This window comes from Malus domestica, chromosome 11, assembly GCF_042453785.1.
Source record: "Malus domestica chromosome 11, GDT2T_hap1".
Classification (NCBI taxonomy): domain Eukaryota; kingdom Viridiplantae; phylum Streptophyta; class Magnoliopsida; order Rosales; family Rosaceae; genus Malus; species Malus domestica.
Genome location: NC_091671.1, coordinates 4,482,679 through 4,505,449, shown reverse-complemented (window position 1 = coordinate 4,505,449; position 22,771 = coordinate 4,482,679). Strand labels below are relative to the sequence as shown.

Genomic DNA, 22,771 nt, shown 5'->3' with positions numbered 1-22,771 from the left:
AATTTAATTAAATGATGAATGTAATGTATTTTGATCTTATTCTAAAGATCTTCTACTCCAACACAACAAATTTCATGGGCCTTCATTAGCCTTGGAACACCACATAACGAATCTAGCAAACAGCAGGAATTTGAAAAAAATTGAGCCACAAAACTCTTTTTTTAAATTTAATTCTTAATTTTTTGTCATTTTCAATCATAATTCTTGGTCAAAAGTCGGGTCGAACATGATTTGTGAAATATCGACAAGGGAGCATAGGGATTGGATTATCTATATATTACAGTTAGTTAGGGGTCTCTGAAAGTGCCCTTGACAAGGACTTGTATTGAGTTTCATGGAAAAATAATAGACCTTCATATCAGATTTTTTTATATTTTTTATTTTAAACAAACGATATTATCTACACTAAAGGGGATGAGGTGGGCTTAACCTTACGATGGGTTAACGATAATGTGGTTTAAATTTGCCTTTAGCGAGAATCGAAGCTAAGACCTCTCACTTACAAGTAAAGAGGAATACCACTAGACCGTAGTACTAAGTGACACCTTTATATTAGATTTTGATAGGGAAAATTAAGAACATGGTCTTAACCAGAGCTCAGCAAGGACCCTACAAATTAACAAGCTCATAGATGCATTTCAATCAAATAAACCAAAACCCTACCATGTGCATTTCAAACCAAACTTTGGAAATTTGAACCCAATACAAATCCTTAGAGATTTATTTAGCTTCATCTTATTTATGATTTGGACCTCTTATGTTAGTTACATGTTTAGAAGCCGAGAAACTTCCTTGCATCTAGAATTGTCACATTAACGATATTTCAAGCCAATCACGTACTGTAACACGCTTCAACCTCTTTCGGGTTAGTGTCGCAAACCCCAAACACAAATCCGCGCAATGGCTTTTTCTGTCGAACCTGTACTTGTAGGAATGCTTCGGGTCCAGGATCGAAGAATCAGAGCAAGAGATAATTGGCATCACAAATTTCACTTTATTCAAATGAATGTAATTTTACATATATAATCCCAAATTTCTGGTAAATGTTTGTAATTTAACTTTGCTCTTCCAGGTGGTCACACAGTCCACCTACAACTAGTCAAAACTGAGGCATTCAGTGTTTCTAATGGATCAATTTAATCAAGAAATCAAAGCTGGTTCATATTTTCAAGAAAGGCTAGGATAGAACTTAGATGACTTCTTAAACGTTGCAGGGTCTTCGATGGCTTGGATGGATTTCGGTTGTGCTTCCGCCTCTTTCGGGTTAGTGTTGCAACCCCAAACACGGATCGCTAGTCTACGACACTTGGGAGATGATTGTTGCAAATACATTTTGTACCAGTTGATAACGTCCTTCTTGTGAATACTGCTGAGTTCTTCTGCTTCTCGTTTTGACAGGTCGAACATATACCTGTGATCAACAAGTATAGAGTTAGAATGAGCATCGAATCACAACAATTAGAAAGTTTAAAGACACAAATCTGTTTAACAGAACGATGTTTGAATGCAATCTTTGGAAATTACAATCTGGACAAACCAAAGAGGACAACAGCACCTTTTATCGATAATCTGATTCCAAAATCTATTGGTTTCATATGTGAGGGACGGATCTTTCTCCAATAGCTTAGCAAGTAGTCCATTTTTATAATTCTCGAATGATTCATCATCAAGCCCGTCCTGCAAATGTCAACGTATTGTCAGTAACTGAAATTGCAAGGCAGAAACAATAATCATTTAACTCAAGTCATCGAAGTAGAAATAACACGAGGTCAGATCCAAGCAAAGGTTTCCACAAACAAGAATTTCCTCATATATTTAACAATAGGGATCCTCAAATTGCAAAATCGCATATGCGCATCAGCTTAGCATAGCACAATAGTTATAAAGCTTATGAGATGCTTAAAAGACCAGAGCATTGAAATAAGAGGGAAACTTGACCGCTTACCAACAATTCTTGCAGACCATCTATAAAGTTATCAACTCTCCCTTGTAAGTATATTGGGTCGTACTCAGACGATTGAACACAGAAACAAAAGCCAAGTACACGGTATGTTACCCGTGGGCTACACTGGACAACATATCCAAGCTGCTCCTTCGTCCTATTTCCAGAAATAGCAAACAATTATATGAATATAGATTCAAATATATTAGAAAAAATTATTATCAGATCCCAGATTCTTTTGCTAGCCAGTATGTAAGTAAAAGTACCAGCCTCAAATAAAATCACCTTAGTTGATTGAAAAGTGGTTCCTCCACAATTTCATCGAAAAGATCTATCAAGGATTTCAATCTGACTGACTCAATCCCTGCTTCTTGCTCAATTTGAAAATACAGCTGCAATATGAAACCACAACCAAGGGAAGAATATCAACATAAGACAAAGAAAGTACATCTTCATATAGGGAAACCACTCGAAAATGTTTCCATTTTGAGTTACCTCAATCACAGAGTTCGTTTCCGACTTATTCTTCACATTGGAATCTCTAATCAGGTTAGCACCAGGAGGAAGACAAATAACATGCTCTTTATGCCTCAATTCGATAGGCAGTGGTGGTACGGTAAAAGTCGATTTAAATATATTTGACAGGTTAATTGCTTCTTCTTCTAACAAATTTCCATGGCAAAGGCCCTCAATGTATAGCTGCACATATTGAGGAGAGGGTAAGATGAAAGAAAATGCCTGAATTAAACTAATTCTAAGAGCCTTGATAAAAATAAAATAAAAATCTAAAAGCAAATGTAAAAAAAAAAAAATTTAAAGAACAGTCAAAATTAACTATTGGGTTCACATTTGGCAACCACTCTCCAATTCTCTAACTAGAAAATGCCACTCTCCACTTATCAAGTTACATATTAAAGTGAAGAATAAGAGGTCAAGAAGCCTGAACCGCATGAATTTCTCATGAAAAGAGACCCGGCTGGAGGATGATGTTGAGAACTTGAGTTTCATGAATTGACTGCAGTAATCTATAACAAATATACATATTTGTGCGTAGTGTACCTGGGAACAGAGCTCGGGAATGAATGACTTCAAATCAGATATAGACAATTCATTCAAAACATGCAACTTCTCATCTGCATCATAAAAAGTTTGACACAGAACTTGCAGCCTTAAGTATGATGAGTGACTCAGAGGCTTCATATTGGTGTTCTTTAACGTTCGCTTCATATCTTCTTTAACATCCTGTTAAGTGTGAATTAGCAATGGACAAGCCAAAAGAAACAAGCAGGGTATGCAAAAATAAACTTAAACCAGACATAGAGTGGAGTGATGGAAACGAAAAGCAACACACATACCTTAAAACGATCATCAGTCGGCATGAAACTTTTGGCTGTTTCCAAAACTTTTGAAAAGAGAGCTGGAAGTTTATCATTAAAACCATAGACCTTCAGCTCCAGTTTGTCACTAAACATAGATACAGAAGTTTCCAGCTTGGCAACAATGGCCTGCACACACAGAAGAAAGGTGCTCAGTACAGATTTAGATGCATGTTTTAAATGAAAAAAATAAGTCGGGCATGTCACTGAGGATAAAAAAGACCTATATTTGCGAAATACAGCATCAACTAAATAACTACACTGGCAGCATAGGTTAATATTTTTACAACCGAATTACTATATATTGAGAATATTAGAAAGAGGGCATTATGGATAAGAATTACCATTTGTAGTTTCTGATTTACATAATGAAAAGTTAACTGAGTATATTTTGTTTGGACAATTAATTATACCGGTTTTCTAGTCTGTATTGTAAGCCACTATAACATCCAAGTCCCTCTACAGAACAAACTTGGACAGAGACTGCAGAGATATTCTAAATAAACTTAATGGAACAAGTGTTCCCTAAAATGTATTCAAGTACAAAAGAGTTATCAGCTATATAAATTGAAGCACAAAATAATTAGTTATAAAGGACAAGACATGAACCTGATAGACAATCTCATTCAGCTCATCCTTAAGAAGGAGAATATATAGTTCAGTCAAAACACAACTCTTCAGATTAGCATATCCACCCTTCAGATTGATGCGGAAGTATGTATTTGCCCGCGGAAATTTAAATGAATCATCGAGTTTGTACCAGAACTTCATCAATGGTTCATCAATTATACATCTTGGATAAGATATATTTGCAGGATCAAGGCACGAGTTATCAGAGCGGATCGAAAAATCACTAGGAATGAACTCATTCTTTGAAGGTAGATACAATGAGTCATCAATTTCTGGGGGATTCTTCCACAAATCCATCAAAGATGGAGATATATCTTCCTCAGTATAATGTGACCCAAACCAAGGCTCGCACTGGAAATCTGAAACAGTTAGAGAAAATAGAGCTTACATCAAAATTATAACACATATAGAATGGGACAAATAAAAATTATGGATACATTTGTAGTCATAAATACTGCAAGATGGAAACAAGACTTTTTTTCTAGGTTTTGCTTCTACTTTCTTTTTTTACATAAAAGGGCATGTGCGATTTACCTTCTGACTTAATTGAGGACTTTGATACCACATCAACCCTCATGTTTTCTGGTGTGAAGAAACCAAGAACATATTTTATCAGTTCCGCATCCCAAATCTTGTACACATAGTCCCCATAAATAACGTTCTCTGCTGGATACAGTAGTAAATTTTCTGCAACAATAAGATTTTACAATATTAAACAGGTCATGAGTTTGGGGATATCCTTTTGGCTAAGAAAAACACAGAATATAGATATCATAAAGAATCTTTTATGGAGTAGGGATACTTTCAGTTAGGTAAAACATGACCAAGGAAAGATATACAATTTTGCCAACAAAAGAAAACCTGCAAGTTCTGCAGCATAATCATCTTGGGGCTGCTCCTCTGCGAATCTAAAATCCATATTCCCAATATCTTGAAGTTCCCTAAATATCCATTCTTGTGGAGACACTTGATGCAGTAACTTAATGTACTGGTAGACATAGCAAATTATTTCGGAAATCTGCAAGATAAGCATCACATATAGCAAATGAGAAGTAATAAAGAAAAAAGCAAACTTTGCTCCACAGTTACTGATGCTTACAGTAAATGCGCATGTAGAACACATAATCTATGAATCTGTGAAAATTTATCTTCTACCAAAAGATTCTCTACAAGGATAAACTTGAGATGCTACCTTTTCCAATCCAGAGTCAGTGAGGTGTATGGACATGCGGAAGACATAAGCCACAGAAGATCGTTGCATCCCCTCGTCCCCAACACCAGCAGACAAAGATGTTGCCCACCCTCTGGTTTTGAGGTAAAAATGCAAACTTCCCCGGCCCTCTGAAAAACCCATAATTTAGTTCTCAGAATTTAAGGTCATAATCATGGCATAGGTGGCCAAACAGCTTAGATGACTAAACCCATTGTGAGATATAATAAATAACATGCAGTGTATATGAAATGCAAAAGCAACAAAATCTAATGCAGAAAAGCAATGACTCTGACAGATACCTTTCCAAGGTGAAAAATTATCAGTGAGACAGACGCAAAGTGACAGAAGGAACTGAAGGATTTAAGCTCCGCTCAAATTAAATAAAACTATATCTTACTATCAAAGTTTCAAGTAACGTCTACTCTAGGAAGTTGTAACTGCTGCTTGTACTAAAAAAAATTGAAAACTAACAATTCTAAACTTAACATTTATTTTTCCTGCTACAGAAATTTTTGTTCTCTGCAGAGGAATAATAATCAACATCAAATTAAGTAATAATGAATCAGCTTACCATGCCCAAGTAGATGAGCTAAATAATCTTCTGGTTTCTTCAAATAGTCTTGATGAAGACATGGAAATGTCCATGTAAGGTTGAGTATGTTAACATCTCTAACAGCCTCTAGCCTATATAGTTTGCCAACTTTCCAGATAGGACCTTCAGCCTTGAACTCCAGTTTTACTTGGGGGCCTTTCTTGACATTACCATACAATTCCACAACCCAATCCTCAAGTACATCAAGAGATTCTGCAGCAATTAGAACTATTATAATTAGAATGAAATAGATCTGATATATAAGCAGAATAAAAATATTCTACTTGGTTAATTGTATACATAAATAATTGGACAGTATCACAGGAATGGTTTTTTATTTGATACAGAAATCAAATTACAAGCTAAACATCATTCTAGTAAATGCAGGATTGAGATCCTAGAAAATGAGCTTTAAGGCACAACCACACCATTTAAAGACTGATACCAACAATAATTACATCTTCACTACTAATATATACATTTTTGCCAATAAATATTGCCAAAACAGCTGTATCACCAATAAAGCACTATGGATGACGAAATTCTAATGTGTAATAGACTAATAGTGAACACCAGTATCAAACTCTACCAGTTCAAAGAACAATCATCTACAGAACAGAAACCCTAAGTAGATAAGTAATGTGATTGAAATCCACTAAGTCAAATTGAAACTGTTTCATTATTTCCATTCAAGCACGCCCTGTGTTGTGCATGATACAAAATTGATAGGTTTTAACTAACATTCATTCCCCAAAAAACAACGGTAGAAGAAAAAAGAACAAAGAGCAGAAGAAAAAAGGAAAGGAAAGGAGTATATTCACCTCCACCAATGACAACTAGCTTCATTAGTCCACCATGGTAATAATCCTTGTACAATTTTAGTATTTGTTCTCGCAAGTTGATCCCTTTTTCCATTGCATCAACCAAGCTCTTCTTATTTCCTTTCAAGCAAACATAAAAAAAATTAAAGAGAGAGAGAGAGAGAGAAGAATAAGATTGCACAATCGATTAAAGTTTTACCCCAACAGAACCTATTAAATGGGTGACCAGGTGCGGATGTATGACACTGAATTTGTTCAAGGCGGCAAGAATCATTCTGCAGAACCTGGTTAAATTCTGCATTCCATTTTGATTAACAACAAAGAATACCATTCAGCATTAGAAAATTTGCAATGAGTAATACTGCAAGCAAAAAGCTTGGATACTTTTTAAGAAACGTGGAAATCAAGAATTGTAGGTAAGACATGCACGCACCAGAATCTATAGCTTGTACCTCTCGTTCCATCGCTTCAATTTTCACTAGAGGTGAAACAAAGAACTGGGAAAATCTGACAAAATAAAGAGCCATAATAAATACAAACAGCCATAATAAATACAAACCAGGTTTCTGAAACAGAAATTTTGAAAGAGAAAAATATAACTAGAGTATTCTATACTAAGGGCCAAGTACATCCTATTAACTAAATGTATTGCAATTGGAACATATCGAACACAGAACGCTTTACTGGGCACATTAATTTAAAAACTATTTATAAACATTTTTTATCCAGTGAAACAATTATGGCGAGCCAGATATTGAGGAACCAAAAGGAACATATTGCTGGACCTTATGAATCTGAAAACCCCACTCCCATAGTTCCATTCCAACATTTTTTATATGGTTGTGCACTGCACCCCGTAAGTAATATCATTAGCATGCATTCAGAAAATCATAAAAAAAAAAAAAATGACACATAATCTAATGATTTAACCTACGCTTTTCATAGCCATATTGCGTTTTGAAACAAAAGTATGACAATCATAGATATTTTCAACTACAAATGCTGAGGCAGATGCAAGATTCAATGTCAATGCATGAAGCATCAATAAAACCTATAGCCTTGTTTCATTGACCAAAATACATCCTATAGCCTTGTTTCATTGACCAAAATACATAGTCAATACCAAGGACTTCAGCTTATAATATTCAAAGCATGAAGAGCTCAGAGTTTACCTTCTCAAGGCACCCTTAAGAAACTCTGGCTTCACTTCAAAATGGTAGCAGGTATGCTCTGCTTCTGTGTATGCATTTGATGAACCTCCATGCTTGGACAAGTAACTATCATACTAGCAAACAGAAGAGTCAAAACGAGTGGCCACAAACATAGGATACAGACTTCTCCTATTTAACTTGAGTGAAATTTTAATAAATGTTGTAGCAAGTAGAACAGATTACTTTTAAATATCTATTTTACAATTAAACAATAAGCAGAAAAAAAGATAAAAACTACCATAAACAATTTCTATAATAAATCTGAAATGGCATCGATTCCTATAAGGTTTAAGTCAAAGGGCGACCCCAAGCCAACAAGACTTCCCCGCTTTGCGAGAGTCGGGGGGCGGGGAACGTTACGCAACTGCTTACCCTTACTATGCAAGGAGGCCGTTTCCCCGACTCGAACCCGTGACCTTTCAGTCACAAAGGAGCAACCTTTCACAAATGACACAATCATACGCTGAATTAGTTGTTCCATACAGCCTGACCCATCTGCGAGCAGGTGGGCAGCAAAAGAACAAACAAGTCCTCCCACTCACATATACATAGAACAAGCAAGCTGGTGATGCTTTATATATATATATATATATAAGAAACAGAACTAAGCAGGCTCATGATGTTGCTTAAGGACGAGTAAATATAAATAGTGAGATTACATCTAGTAATCTGTATTGAGGGAAAATTCATGCGGCTTAACTATTTCCATATACGGTCAGTACACCTCATTTATGGTGCATAGCACAAGGGATCATGTGCATCTCGAAGTGACTTGCCAAAACAAAAAAAAACGAAGATAATTGGCACCTAAAAACTGAAAAGAATACTCCGAGTACAAACAGACCTCATTTTCATCTGGAAACTCTGTACTCCCCATGAAGAGCATGTGTTCTGCAAAACATTCAACATGTCAGTAATGCATGCCTCAACACTCAATAGTACGTCCCTTTATGAAGCATGTAAGCATGTGTAACACAAACCTAGAAAATGCGCAAGCCCCTGTGCTTCAAAAGGGTCGGAGAAGCTTCCTATTCCAACGCACATTGCTGCTGCTGCCTGCAAATACGACCAAACATCTTCACATAAATCAAGTTCTGCTAACTGAGCTGAGTAAACATCATCCCAATCATTAGAGTAGAATAAAGACCAGTGCCATTCTCAGTAATTGGACTTCCAAACAGCATGACCAAAAACAACACCAAGGTTTTACTCGAAGAAAAGGAGTACCCAACATTGGTTCCACTTGGAATTATGCTATCAAAGCTTCATTACCATTTTAAATGAAATTTGTACAAAGGTACCAATGGTCGATAGCTAAAGATTATCAGATAAAACAATGATGGTGGAATCTTGAAGCAGTAACCAAGTAAAAGTTCAAAACTTGAAGTTCCTATAATCTGGTATCAATCATTCAACCAAAAATTCATATTGTTTTTCAACCTAAAATCAATTTGTTAACATCGTTAAACCGATTTCATCAAGTTTCTCCAACTGGGTTTTCACTTTTCAATCAAATTAAATCAAATAAACTTGAATGCGAGATGGGCAATTTCAGAATTTCAATGGAAATCAAAATACCAACTTTCTTAGTATGAGAATCTCCTCCTTTCCCCTTCTTCTTCAGTTCACCATCTCTGCCTTCCGCTTCTTCATCTTCATCGTCATCGTCCTCTTCATCGTCCTCTCCTTCACCGTCTTCCCCTTCCTCCCCATCCTCGTCGTCCATATCATCATCTTCTTCTTCCTCTTCAGCTTCGCGGTGCTCGACGGACTTGGAGTTCTCCGGCGGCCCTTCTGGGTAAATCTCAGGATCGTGAACAAGCAATGCAGAGAGGCCGTTCTCGAGCTCGATTAACCTGTATAATCGTCTGTCATTCGGGGACTTTATTATGATATCGTCCGATTTGAAAGTGCAGCGAGCCATTGTCGGAGAGAGAGGGAGAGAGTACGGAGTCGGCTGAAGGAAGCTCTCCCAGTTCTCTCCACTGCTATGGGTCTTGAAACTCGGTAGGGGTCTTGGAGCAGCTCGGAGGAGGAAGAGCACGTTGTCAATTCGGGACGGGGGTGGAATTTATTCCTTTCTTGTGGGTCCTTCAAGGCATTTTAATTTATTCCTTTCACTAGGGTTTCAATTGCAATTTTGGTGCGTCAAGTCAGTTGGATAAAGTGAGCATGTGGTCACTTTTGCATTAAGGTACTAATTATTTATTAATTACTTGTAGTTTAAGTGGCTAATGATATCGGTTATTTGTGCGTATGAAATTTTCAAATCACTATTATTAGTTCATGTGAGGAGACAAATGGTCATCATATTATCATGGTTGGTGGAGATATTTTTGCATTATTGATTAAAATTATTCCTTATGTGAAATCGAATGTATGGTCATGATTGAAAATTAGATTTCATAATAATAGGATGTTTTATTGTCACTTAATGTCTTTGTGAGTCTTTCTAACTCCGAAAAAAATAAAATTCTGTATCGAAACCACCAGCTTTAAAAAAAAAAAAAACAAAAAAACAAAACCCTAGCATAACTATTTTGTATGGGTGAGTTCGGTTTCAATCGGTTTGGTTTTTTGCCAAAATCGAAATTTCGATTCGGTTCAATTTTTTCAGTTTTTATTCAGTTTGGTTTGATTTTTTCAGCTCAGTTTCGATTCAATTCGGTTTTTTTATAAAACCTATTTTTTTTAAAAAAAATTGAAAATTGGCCTACGCTCTACAACTTTGCTTACAGTTTTTCCATTTCATAGAAAGTAAAGGAAGAAAAAAAAAGAGAAAGAGAAAGAAGATGCAAGGAGGTTAGGTGGGGAGAAAAAAAAAGAGGAAGAAAGCAGAGGGTCGGATGGGGAGAAAAAAATGGAAGAAAGAAGAGGGTTGGGTGGGGAGAAAAAAAAGGACTTGGATTATGGGTTAATGGTTGGTCTAAAAAGAAAACTTAAAACTTTGGTCTAAACTTAAATTTGGCTTGGAAAATAAACACTCAAATATCAAATAAATAAATAAAATTAATTATATTTAATTCGGTTTGGTTTGATTGTTGAATCACCAAAACCGAAACTGGACCAAGAACGTTCGGTTTGTTCGATTTTTTTTTTCGGTTCGGATGTTTTTGGTTTCGATTCGATATTCGGTTCAATTTTTTTCGGTTTTCGGTTTTTCTAATCCATCACCCCTACTATTTTGTAGTGCTAAAAATAATTTGCATAAAGGAAGGAAAAAGAAAGACCATTAATGAAGGCCAAGTTAAGTTAAAGGTCCAAATTTTAAGCCCAAATCCGAGGCCAAATTTACAGTGTCTTGGCCCACACAAGAAACGAAAAAACCAAGCAGATAATAGACAGTAAAATTTGTGTACCATCATCACAAATAGCCCCAAATTCAAAGCTTTACGACGTTCACTTTCGTCGTTTCGATGATCAACTCAACTCTCACCCCTTTCAAAAATTCCAATCCCTAACGTTTTTCTGTCGCTCCCAATTATTGCATCGAAAAAACCCTAACTTCCCAAATAAGCAAAATCAGCGTGCTTCAAGAGCTTCACTTTTCGATCTCCGACATTCAATTTTCTTCCCTTCTTGCAGAATTAGGGTTACGATTGCCTTGTTCAATGGACTCAGACGTCGACGTTTCGCGGTGGGTCATCGAGCTCCTTCTCCGGGACCGCGAAAAGGATTGCATTGCCAAGAGGGTCCTCGCAGTCGCACCCTTCTCGGACCAAGACTATCGCTTGAAGAAGACGGTACTCCTCCGAACCATCGAGTGCGAGGTATACGAAGCTTCGGTCTCCGAAACGATCCTCGAAACGCTTGAAATGATTGAGGATTTGGATATCAGAGAAGGCATTTCCACCATGGAATCCATGAAAGCCGCCTACTGCGCCGTCGCCACTGAGTGTACTGTCAAGTTCTTGGTGGGTTTTATGGGAAAGCCTAGTGGAAAGTACTTGGAGGCCGTGGATCGCATTTGGAGAGGGAGGGTTGGGGTTTTGGAGCGGTCTGGGAGGAGCCAGCTGGTATCGGCGGAGTTGAGGCATCGAATGGATGAGGTCGAGGCAGGGGTTTGGGATTTGAGAGTGTCGAAGAAGCTGTCGAGGATGAACACGAGGAATGATGCGCTGAGGTTGCTTGCAGTTTATGTGAAAGCAGCTTTGGCGTTGTTGGGACCTCCGTTTATTACTTGGGCTATTAGATTGAATGTGCCCAAGGAAGTTGCCGACTTGGAAGCTGATCAGATTACAGTGGCCAATGAGGCTAATGTTGGTTGTGGGTCTGAAGTGGAGGGGCAAAAGAAGAAGGGGGCTTATGCGGGTGACAGGACTGAATTGGAGGTACAAATGGCGAATGGGGATAATGTGGGGGCAGGTGTGTCTGAATTGGAGAATCAAATGGCGAATGGGGATAATGCGGGGGCAGGTGTGTCTGAATTGGGGAGTCAAATGGCGAATAGGGCTAACGTGGGTGGTGATGGTGGGTCTGAATTGGATGCTCAAATGGCAAACCAGGCAAATGTGGGGGTGCGTGGGTTGGATTTAGAGGCTGAAACGGAGAATGAGACTACTGTGGGTGGTCGGTCTGATATGGAGGTGCAAATGGAGAATGGGACTGATGCGGGTGATGGATCTGAATTGGGGGAGCAAATGGTTAATGGGACTAATGTGGGTGACGGGGATCAATTGGAGGAGCAAACTAGGAAGGAGGCTAATGTGACTGGTGACTCTGAATTGGAAGCACAAATGATGAGTGGAGCTAGTCTGGTTGATAGGTCCGAGCCAGAATCACAAACTGTTAATGGGACTAATGAGGGTGTTCGGTCACAAAGGCAGGCACAAACTACGAATAGATCTAATGTGGGCAGTCAGTCTGCATTGGAAGAGCAACAATTGAATGCGATAAATTTCGGTGAGGAGTCTGAATTGGGTCCGATATTAGTTGCCGTCCCATTGAAGGAAGTTCGGGCAGGGAGCTCGCCTAGTCTGAATGGGGAACTGGATCTCAGTATTGACCATACCACGAAGGATAAAGGTACTTTTTTTTCATTAGCAGAGATTAAGGTAATTTTAGTGACATTAACTTATGTGCGTGGATGGTGAGAGAATGTTTTGTATTGTATTATCTGTCATCTGTTGTTCTTTGAAGTGCATGATCTTGTTCTGGGTTGTTTAGCGTTGCCAAATATACAACTTGCCAACTCGTGCATAATATAGTTATTGCAGACTTCAGTTTCGAATTATTATATTTCTGTTTTTTTTTTATTTCTTGTAGAAAATCAAAGTGCTGTGCCTAGACACAAGCACCTTGCTCATAGACGCACTAGAGGACCAATTAGGATTGGGGATGCTGAAGATTCAAGCACAGAGGTATCAAATAGAAAATTTGGTTCCCTTTCTTCCCCTGAAGTTAACAAAGCACAAGAAGCACTTAAATCCAGTATTTCGGAGCTCCAAGAAGTAGTGACTGATCCACTTCCAGATGCATTACGAGTGTCTGAAACCATAAGATCTGGTTTGGCAGTGAGATCTGCGAATCATGTAAATGGAAAAGATGTAGGTGCAGATAATCCATCTATCGAGAAGGGTGCTGGGCCTGTTCAATCTAGTAATGATAATGTTGGAAATCTGCCATCCAGACATCAGAATGATCCTCAATCTAGTGGAATAGAAAAGGATGTACCAAATCCGCCTGTCGACCAGGGAGGCACTGAGTCTGTTCAAACTGATGCTGCCAATCTTAGAAATGCTTCTCTCAATAATCAGAATAACGTTGCACGTTCTAGCTTGATGGAACGTAATAGTACTGCCCGCACTTTCGAGGTATTTATGTTCATGCGGTTTTTTTTTATTTTTTTTTTATTCGAGTGTGAGACCTGATTTGCTTTTATCTTTGGCAAGGGGAACATAACAAATTCCTCGTAAACATTTTACTGAATCCATGAGTTTCTCTGCTGTTAGTTATTTTATTCAGTTTCTATTATGGTTTATTCCCTGCTGCAATTTTGTGGTTCTGGTTGCATAAATTTGTACTCCATGTTGAAAATTGTTTTTTCAGTGGGAGGACTCAATAGATACGTCACAAGAAGGAACAAAGAAAGATGCAGGCAGGCTTCACCTTCCGAGCCCAAAGAGGACTGCTGTTTCTCCATTGAAGAAGTATGGGAATATCAGATTGACTAAGAGAAGAAAAGTTAAGAGATGGAGCTTATTGGAAGAAGAAACCTTAAGGACTGGTGTACAGAAGTAAGTTGCATTCTTCTCTCTGGCCTCTTTTTTGTTTCCCTGTTTTCCCCCTCTAAATTTAATGATTTAGATCATCATTCGGTAGGTCCTTGTCTTGACAGAATACCTGTCATTACTCATTACAACTTGAATGGATAAGTAGGATCTGATATTAGTTTGAACATTGTGTATGCTTCTGAGTCTCATTGTTTTGGTCGTTTTCACTGAAGGTATGGAAAAGGGAACTGGAAACTTATCTTGAATAGCTACCGCGATATATTCGAAGAGAGAACTGAGGTACCCATGTTTCGTAATATATTCATAAGTACATTCCGTAAACAAGTTTTTCTGTTCATCTTAAATGTCTCTACTTCATCAGTCAATGTTGTGTCTAAGACTTTTGGGGTTACCATGTCCTTCCAGGTTGATCTAAAGGACAAGTGGAGAAATATGGAAGGGTAGCGGCACCTGTGAATAGTCTGCTCGGTTGTGTTTTGGTCATCCGGTACCTTATCGGACGTGTACATTAACTTTTTGCATATTTGTACAACTACAGGATGTGGATGAAAGATGTTTTTTGTAGTGTCCTTTTATCAACTAGTACTAATGTACCATAGGCTAGTAGTATTTTTTTTCACTTGTAAATGAGAGATTTTAGGTTTGAATCTTGTGACGTGTTTGATATTGAAACATTGTGGCTTGACCTAAATCTTCTGCTCCTTGGTGTAAATATACCAATAATAACAAAGCCTTACTCCACTAAGTGGGGTCGGCTATATGAATCCTAGAAGTTCATTGTGCTCGGTTTTGTGCCCCATTGAACTCGATTTCAATCTCATTTTACTTTGGGAGTTCAAATTTCGCCACTTAATTCCTTGAAACTTGATTTTTGTTCCACTATGTACGATTTATGTTGAAGAGTTGTAGATATGAGGTGGTGTTTAAAGAGAAAAACTCTTGAGAAATAATTGCCAAAGCCAAAGAAAGAAAAATGCATATGATGAATTAGAATTTAGAACTAGATGAAATCGAAATCGGGTTATCATCGTTTTGAATTTTCTTGCCAGGAAATACCACTCTTCTTCTTCCATCAGAAAAGTCAGAAGGAAAGACCAAGGAAAGCAAGTAATTTCAGATACAACAAAAACAGTCGAGGTAGTTCCGAAAGCTGACACTTCCTCGACTGTTTTATTAGCCTGACAGTACCGTGCTGTAATTCGAACCTTGCGTTGTTGAGACCGGGATATTTCGGAGTAGAGGAAGAGATACGGAAGCTTCATTTTTGTGGAAAGTGTCCCTTCTCTCTTTGTCCCTTGGCATGCATTTCTAAAACACTTTCTCGGCCATTTTCCCTACTCAAGTTCCTCCCGGAACCCTTTTGTCGACGTGATCTCACTCGATCAGGACCCTTTGTATTTTTCTGCACTCATTTTCCGGCCGTGGGCCATTCGGTGCACGAAAAGTTGAATTTTCCTGCAGCCCCTATGACCAATGCTAACAGATAATCAGATAACGTTTTGTCACACACAGGTGATGGTTAACTTGCACATAGCGAAGACCAAGGCTCTCCAGCAGATGGGGCGTTGAGGGTGTGCAAAAGGTGCAGTGACATAAGGCCATGAATTTTTTAGGGGCCCCAAAACTTTTCATCATCCTTTATATTAAATATGTGTATAAATTTCTAATAAAAAAGTTTTAAACTGAAAAGAAAATTATCAATTGTCTGATTTTATCTATATTACAATTTGATTAAGTGGAACTGATACTTAACATATAAATTTTCTACTTTTATCTAGCAATAAAAAATTTGTGTATTACTTTCTTCCACTTTTCTATTGAGCAATAAAAAATTAATGTGTGTATTACTTTATTCCACAAATACAAAAGTATTTTCATATATTTCTTTCAGTTGTGCTCCATTTTTTTATAGATGAACCATAAATCATGATTTTATATTGGAGATTATTTAATTAGTAAGAAAGAATGACATTCTGATTTCAATTAAGTTTGAATATTGATTGTTGAGCTTTGTAAAATATATTGTCCAAAAATATATTTTTTAAATAAGAAGGCCTTTTTATTAAACTCGCATAGGATCTCCAAAATGTCAAAGACGGCCTTGCTCTCCAGTATATAAGGGCAATTAACATGTGTGTTTCCTGCCCAAACAACCTAAAGGAGAAAATATATTAACTGCAAACCCAGCAACTATGGCAAGGACTCCGGTGTGACGGTGTCTAGGGCGGCATTTACGGTCGTGCTATTATCCATGCTGGTGACTGCTCCTTACACCGTTAATGCAACGGTAACTTGTGGTCAGGTTGTCACCTTACTCACTCCATGCATCCCCTTTGGAGTGTTTGGAGGGGACGTGCCACCGGATTGTTGTGCCGGCATAAAAGGCCTGCATGATATACAAAACACCGCGGAGGATCGAAGAACTGCGTGCAGCTGCATTCAACAAGGGGCTGCAATGATTCCAGGATTAGATTATGACCGAGTTAACACGCTTGGGGATCGATGTGGTTCTCCTTGCCCCTACACAGTTTACCCCTCTACTAACTGCTCCGAGTAAGCCTTGTGTTAATTCATACACATTCCCGTTTTTGTTACTGAATTTTACGTACAAATTAGCATGCAAACAGTACATGGATGAAATTTATTTGCAGGGTAAACTGAATAATGCCTTTGAAATCAAGCTTCCTGGAAGACTATTCCTAAAAATCTAGCTACAAGAAGGGTCACTTATTGAAAGCACAATGCTTTATTTTGTCGCATTCGATTATTAATTATTTGAATATGGGTAATGGATCGTATGGATCGTATGTAATCCAAATTATGATAATAAAAACTCTTTCTTTCATTTTACTATACAAACGTTTATTTAAATAATATTGTTTAAAAGAACTGTTATTGACGCTTTGTTAAGTTTTTATGTGTTTGAAGTGCATGATGATTTTTTTGAATTGTCAATGATAGACGTCATTGTTCTATTGCTTCTGCATTTGTTTTAATTGTGAAAATTATATTTACATATCATTTATAATTTTGGGAAATGTAAATATTATTTTTACTCAAACGTGGAGATGTTTCATGTGATTCCTCTCTCAGTTCACGTGGTAGCCTTCTTCTCTCATTATTTTCAACTTACGAATTCCACCTCATTTAGATGTAAAATAAATCAAACGAAAATGTAAATTACATAAGTATGTACATCTTTCAATCAAGATCGATATTTTATTTTCAAAGTTGAAACAAATTAAATAAAAAAGATTGTACCGTTATGCATTTAATATAATTGTTAACCAATGTTATGTAACTGAAGGATTTTTGTTTTCAACCAATTTGAAAACAACAGGTTATTAGTAGAAACAATTAAATGCCATGTCCAAACGGTCAATTGAAATAAATTTGGAATAAAAACATAATTAGAAAAATTCATTGAATTTGTAGTATAAAAACTTAATTTGGAAAGTTAATTTTAAAGATATGGTCAACAACTGTTATACCAAAAGAAAATTAACTTGAATAAAAGAATAGAAAACAAAGGTAATTAAATTGCATATATTTGGTATTTAGCATGCAACATGTATGTCCCAATTGAAACGTTAACAATTACACTGCGGCTCCCCAATAAACAAAAAAAATGTAGAAGGTCCCGAGTTTGATGCTTTGGCTAGTGAGTTTGCTTGACTGTGACCACGAGTAGGGTGAAATTCTCCATAGCCTTTCCGAACTCGAAAGGGGTGCATAATTGTAGTTTGTCACCCGTTGTTCCCCTTTTGTAGGAAAAAAAAACATTAAGAATTGGAAAAAGAATTGATTTAGAGTTCAATGCAATCGAATGGACGATTTTTCTCGATAAGGTAATGAGACTTGCTGAGAGTACATGGATTCTTGCTAAAAATAAGCTTACTTTCCATCCTCAACACCCCAAAAGTGCAATGATGATTTATATATTTTTTTACAAAATTATTAAAGTCTCAACTTTGAAAAAGAATATTGGACACGGTGTTGGGTTTTCACACATTCATCCTAAGTTCGAACACTTATCTCTTTTAAATTATTGTAATAGCTTCGAACCCTTCTTTAATATAAAATAAATAAATAAACAAAAAAAAAACCTAACTTTGAATAAAAATTAAGGAGTCTTCAACAAATTCACTGTCGATCACGCCTGATCTGAAAAGGAAATATTAATAATCCGTAGCATATCTCTAATAGTTCAAAAGTGCTAATTAACAACAAAATCATCTCTAAATTAAATGGGCATTAATTTCCTAGATATACACCATTCTCCCTCCACAATAGCTATCACATATATATACATGCTAATATATCATGGCTGGTTAAGTGAAATAGTACACAGAAAAAAGCTGAAGATTAGAAGATGGCCATTGCACGAGCGCTGGTGCTTTTCTGTATTGTCACCTATGCTTTAAGCACAGGTCTGTGTAATACATATTTATTTTCATCAAATGGTGGAGTAAATTTATATTATATGTTATAGCTTTGTTGGTTTCATTAACATATTAGGCCATCTCCAACCGATGGCTGGCCAGAGGGCTCGTTTTAGCCCTCTGGCCCTCCAAGATTTTTCAAGATATTAATATTACAGTGGCCATATTTGCCTCCGTCTCCAACCGGGGCTGGCTGGCTGGCCGAAAGCAGCCAGCCCTCCAGCCCTCTCTGATCCCGTGGGGCCCTCCCAGATTCCCGAGCCCTCTGGCCTAGCCCTCAGTTGGAGACGGTTTTAGGGCTATTTTCGGCCCTCTGGCCCTCTGGACCCTTCGGTTGGAGATGGCCTTATATGGTCATGATCGGGGACACATACTTTTCAACCAAACAATTTGACAAATTTTCTAAGGGCTTTTGTTCAAGAATGTGATTCAAAATATGTGAATGTATGTATTTCAAATTATCAATCATTTCTAGATCATTTGTGTAATAAAAAATAAATAAATGTAAAACCATTAAGACATTCATTTATAGTGAAAAAAACTGACGGATTTGGAACACAAAATGATTGCCTTTAATCCAACGATTATATAGTTTTGGATTTGGCTGATTATTATAAAGATAATCTATGAAAAAATACCTAAAAGACAGGGTATAGGGATCGTAAGAAAGTGTATCAAAACAATGTATCATTCAATCCTAATCGTATTTCAATTGCATATGTCCTAATCCGATCTACATAAAACTGACCCATAAATTAATCAATAAAACTAACCATATATCGTATAGCTGACGGAGCTCAATTCATGTTTTACAGCTTTTCGAGGTGAAGCTGAACAAGACTGTTGCCACGAAGAAACATGTTGCCGTGATTACCTTCAACTTAAAATATGCAAGACGGCATCGTGCGATTATTTTTGTCTAGAGGAATGCGGGCAAAGTGGTTCTTGCATAGTTAAGGAAGTCCGTGGACTTTACCTTCCACACTGTCGTTGCTGCACTATACCTTCTCCTCCTCCTCCTCCCGGTGGAGAAATCCAAGGATCTTTTTCTCCGCGCCCCGTTTATTCACCAGAGGATAAATAACTTTTCAGTGCCGATAGATAGTGCAGGATGACATGATTGGAATGCTAATAATAATTTCATAAATAACTTTGGTAAAAAACTATATTGTCATCCTTTTCAATTTTGATGTACAAAGTGATGCCGTTATCAATAATAAAAGTACATAATTAAAAATTAAAATCTATAATTCAATAAACTCTACGCCAATGTTTGGAATCCAAAGTATTTCATTTCTTTTGCCACTTACGCTTAGCACTATGATTTTAGTGTTATTAGTCTCTACTTATAAGTGAGATTTTCTTTACAAGGTACAACTCAGGTACAACATTCTAAGAACAGTGCAGTTTTCAGTGCATCGTAAAGAAAGTCTCTCAACTCAACGTACTTATGTCCAATTCCATCATTAAGAATTTCAATAAGAAATGCTTTAAAAGTTAGAACACAATTAATCAAACAAGTCAAATAGAAAGAACAAACAGTCAATCAAGTGTGCTGTGAAGAAATTGGAGTCTTGCTTTGGTGACGCCATGAATCTTGGATTAAATTAACATGGAAAATTCAAAACCTAGTTGAAACATGCACAATTGACGGGGGATTCTAGCATACAGTTATGACGCAAGAGACAAAGAGAAGCACTGTTGGTATTTCAAAGTTTACTAACTCAATACCAAAAATATTTGGGTGATAAGTTTTCTAACTTTATCACACCTCTCACTATCACTCTCAATAAAATTGGACAAACGAAAGGAAAGAAATAGCAAGCTTGTTGATAACAAAACACTTTGATATATTTAATAAGAGTTTTCAAACTCAATTGTTTACAAGCTGAAATGGAAATGAGATTCTAATGGAATGGGAATTCGGATGGATTTTTCTAAAGCCTTACAAGAGACTTAATTATACATGCAAAAGTTACAAACCACTCAAGTGCTTTTTAATAAAAAAAAATACACACACATGCAATCAATGATGGTGATTACCATCTTTACACCCTTTCACGCACCACCTTTTGATGCACACACATGCAACTTTTCTAAAAAAAGTTTCACCACTTTCTGAAAAGTGTTCCACTACTTTCAGCTACTGTATTTGATTTGAACTTCCAACAAGGACATATCCTCCGTCACACTCAATAATCTTCCATGATTGGCATTACGCTGATCATAAATCTCTTTTGGCATTTGTACAACCAAGTATCCCTCACGGAACCCTTTTCCACAAGAAGGCTCAATACCATTTGAAATCTCCTTCCTATATTTTCCTTGAGCCATCGGTACAAGGAAAATTGAATTTCTAGCAGCAGCCCCATGACCTTCATAGGTAACAGACAATCAAACCCTATTTTTTTCCCTAGCCACCCTTGTCAACATATAGTTTGATATGCTTAATTTTTCAGGGTGAGATCTGCGAATCATGTAAATGGAAAAGATGTAGGTGCAGATAATCCATCTATCGAGAAGGGTGCTGGGCCTGTTCAATCTAGTAATGATAATGTTGGAAATCTGCCATCCAGACATCAGAATGATCCTCAATCTAGTGGAATAGAAAAGGATGTACCAAATCCGCCTGTCGACCAGGGAGGCACTGAGTCTGTTCAAACTGATGCTGCCAATCTTAGAAATGCTTCTCTCAATAATCAGAATAACGTTGCACGTTCTAGCTTGATGGAACGTAATAGTACTGCCCGCACTTTCGAGGTATTTATGTTCATGCGGTTTTTTTTTATTTTTTTTTTATTCGAGTGTGAGACCTGATTTGCTTTTATCTTTGGCAAGGGGAACATAACAAATTCCTCGTAAACATTTTACTGAATCCATGAGTTTCTCTGCTGTTAGTTATTTTATTCAGTTTCTATTATGGTTTATTCCCTGCTGCAATTTTGTGGTTCTGGTTGCATAAATTTGTACTCCATGTTGAAAATTGTTTTTTCAGTGGGAGGACTCAATAGATACGTCACAAGAAGGAACAAAGAAAGATGCAGGCAGGCTTCACCTTCCGAGCCCAAAGAGGACTGCTGTTTCTCCATTGAAGAAGTATGGGAATATCAGATTGACTAAGAGAAGAAAAGTTAAGAGATGGAGCTTATTGGAAGAAGAAACCTTAAGGACTGGTGTACAGAAGTAAGTTGCATTCTTCTCTCTGGCCTCTTTTTTGTTTCCCTGTTTTCCCCCTCTAAATTTAATGATTTAGATCATCATTCGGTAGGTCCTTGTCTTGACAGAATACCTGTCATTACTCATTACAACTTGAATGGATAAGTAGGATCTGATATTAGTTTGAACATTGTGTATGCTTCTGAGTCTCATTGTTTTGGTCGTTTTCACTGAAGGTATGGAAAAGGGAACTGGAAACTTATCTTGAATAGCTACCGCGATATATTCGAAGAGAGAACTGAGGTACCCATGTTTCGTAATATATTCATAAGTACATTCCGTAAACAAGTTTTTCTGTTCATCTTAAATGTCTCTACTTCATCAGTCAATGTTGTGTCTAAGACTTTTGGGGTTACCATGTCCTTCCAGGTTGATCTAAAGGACAAGTGGAGAAATATGGAAGGGTAGCGGCACCTGTGAATAGTCTGCTCGGTTGTGTTTTGGTCATCCGGTACCTTATCGGACGTGTACATTAACTTTTTGCATATTTGTACAACTACAGGATGTGGATGAAAGATGTTTTTTGTAGTGTCCTTTTATCAACTAGTACTAATGTACCATAGGCTAGTAGTATTTTTTTTCACTTGTAAATGAGAGATTTTAGGTTTGAATCTTGTGACGTGTTTGATATTGAAACATTGTGGCTTGACCTAAATCTTCTGCTCCTTGGTGTAAATATACCAATAATAACAAAGCCTTACTCCACTAAGTGGGGTCGGCTATATGAATCCTAGAAGTTCATTGTGCTCGGTTTTGTGCCCCATTGAACTCGATTTCAATCTCATTTTACTTTGGGAGTTCAAATTTCGCCACTTAATTCCTTGAAACTTGATTTTTGTTCCACTATGTACGATTTATGTTGAAGAGTTGTAGATATGAGGTGGTGTTTAAAGAGAAAAACTCTTGAGAAATAATTGCCAAAGCCAAAGAAAGAAAAATGCATATGATGAATTAGAATTTAGAACTAGATGAAATCGAAATCGGGTTATCATCGTTTTGAATTTTCTTGCCAGGAAATACCACTCTTCTTCTTCCATCAGAAAAGTCAGAAGGAAAGACCAAGGAAAGCAAGTAATTTCAGATACAACAAAAACA

General features: G+C 37.1%; 3 protein-coding genes across 4 annotated transcripts; 2 read left to right on the top strand and 1 right to left on the bottom strand.

Moving 5' to 3' along the window:
• Positions 1–974: 974 nt before the first annotated feature.
• Positions 975–9,913, bottom strand: LOC103447270 (nardilysin-like). 2 transcript variants are annotated; one of them, XR_011572948.1, is made up of 20 exons: positions 9,368–9,913; positions 8,766–8,841; positions 8,630–8,676; positions 7,747–7,859; positions 7,008–7,081; positions 6,774–6,869; positions 6,575–6,694; positions 5,733–5,966; positions 5,141–5,289; positions 4,810–4,966; positions 4,483–4,635; positions 3,928–4,307; positions 3,298–3,447; positions 3,002–3,184; positions 2,438–2,641; positions 2,228–2,334; positions 1,946–2,099; positions 1,556–1,677; positions 1,081–1,411; positions 975–1,036 (listed from the first exon to the last, which is right to left on the bottom strand). XR_011572948.1 is itself a non-coding variant. In XM_008386446.4 (19 exons), the coding sequence occupies exons 1-19, from the start codon at positions 9,707–9,709 to the stop codon at positions 1,168–1,170; spliced, it is 3,105 nt and encodes a 1,034-aa protein (XP_008384668.2). In that variant the 5' UTR covers positions 9,710–9,913; the 3' UTR covers positions 975–1,167. The 2 variants fall into 2 exon arrangements, 1 of the variants encoding a protein (XP_008384668.2); XM_008386446.4 differs by having other exon boundaries at positions 975–1,411.
• Positions 9,914–11,083: 1,170 nt separating this feature from the next.
• LOC114819592 (uncharacterized) lies at positions 11,084–14,709 on the top strand. Its single transcript, XM_070807586.1, has 5 exons — positions 11,084–12,810; positions 13,051–13,598; positions 13,834–14,021; positions 14,231–14,297; positions 14,424–14,709. Exons 1-5 carry the CDS (start codon positions 11,397–11,399, stop codon positions 14,460–14,462), a joined length of 2,256 nt encoding a protein of 751 aa, XP_070663687.1. The 5' UTR covers positions 11,084–11,396; the 3' UTR covers positions 14,463–14,709.
• Positions 14,710–20,665: 5,956 nt separating this feature from the next.
• Positions 20,666–22,331, top strand: LOC103429929 (uncharacterized). Its single transcript, XM_070807855.1, has 6 exons — positions 20,666–20,716; positions 20,821–20,843; positions 20,920–21,220; positions 21,456–21,643; positions 21,853–21,919; positions 22,046–22,331. The coding sequence occupies exons 1-6, from the start codon at positions 20,666–20,668 to the stop codon at positions 22,082–22,084; spliced, it is 669 nt and encodes a 222-aa protein (XP_070663956.1). The 3' UTR covers positions 22,085–22,331.
• Positions 22,332–22,771: the final 440 nt, after the last annotated feature.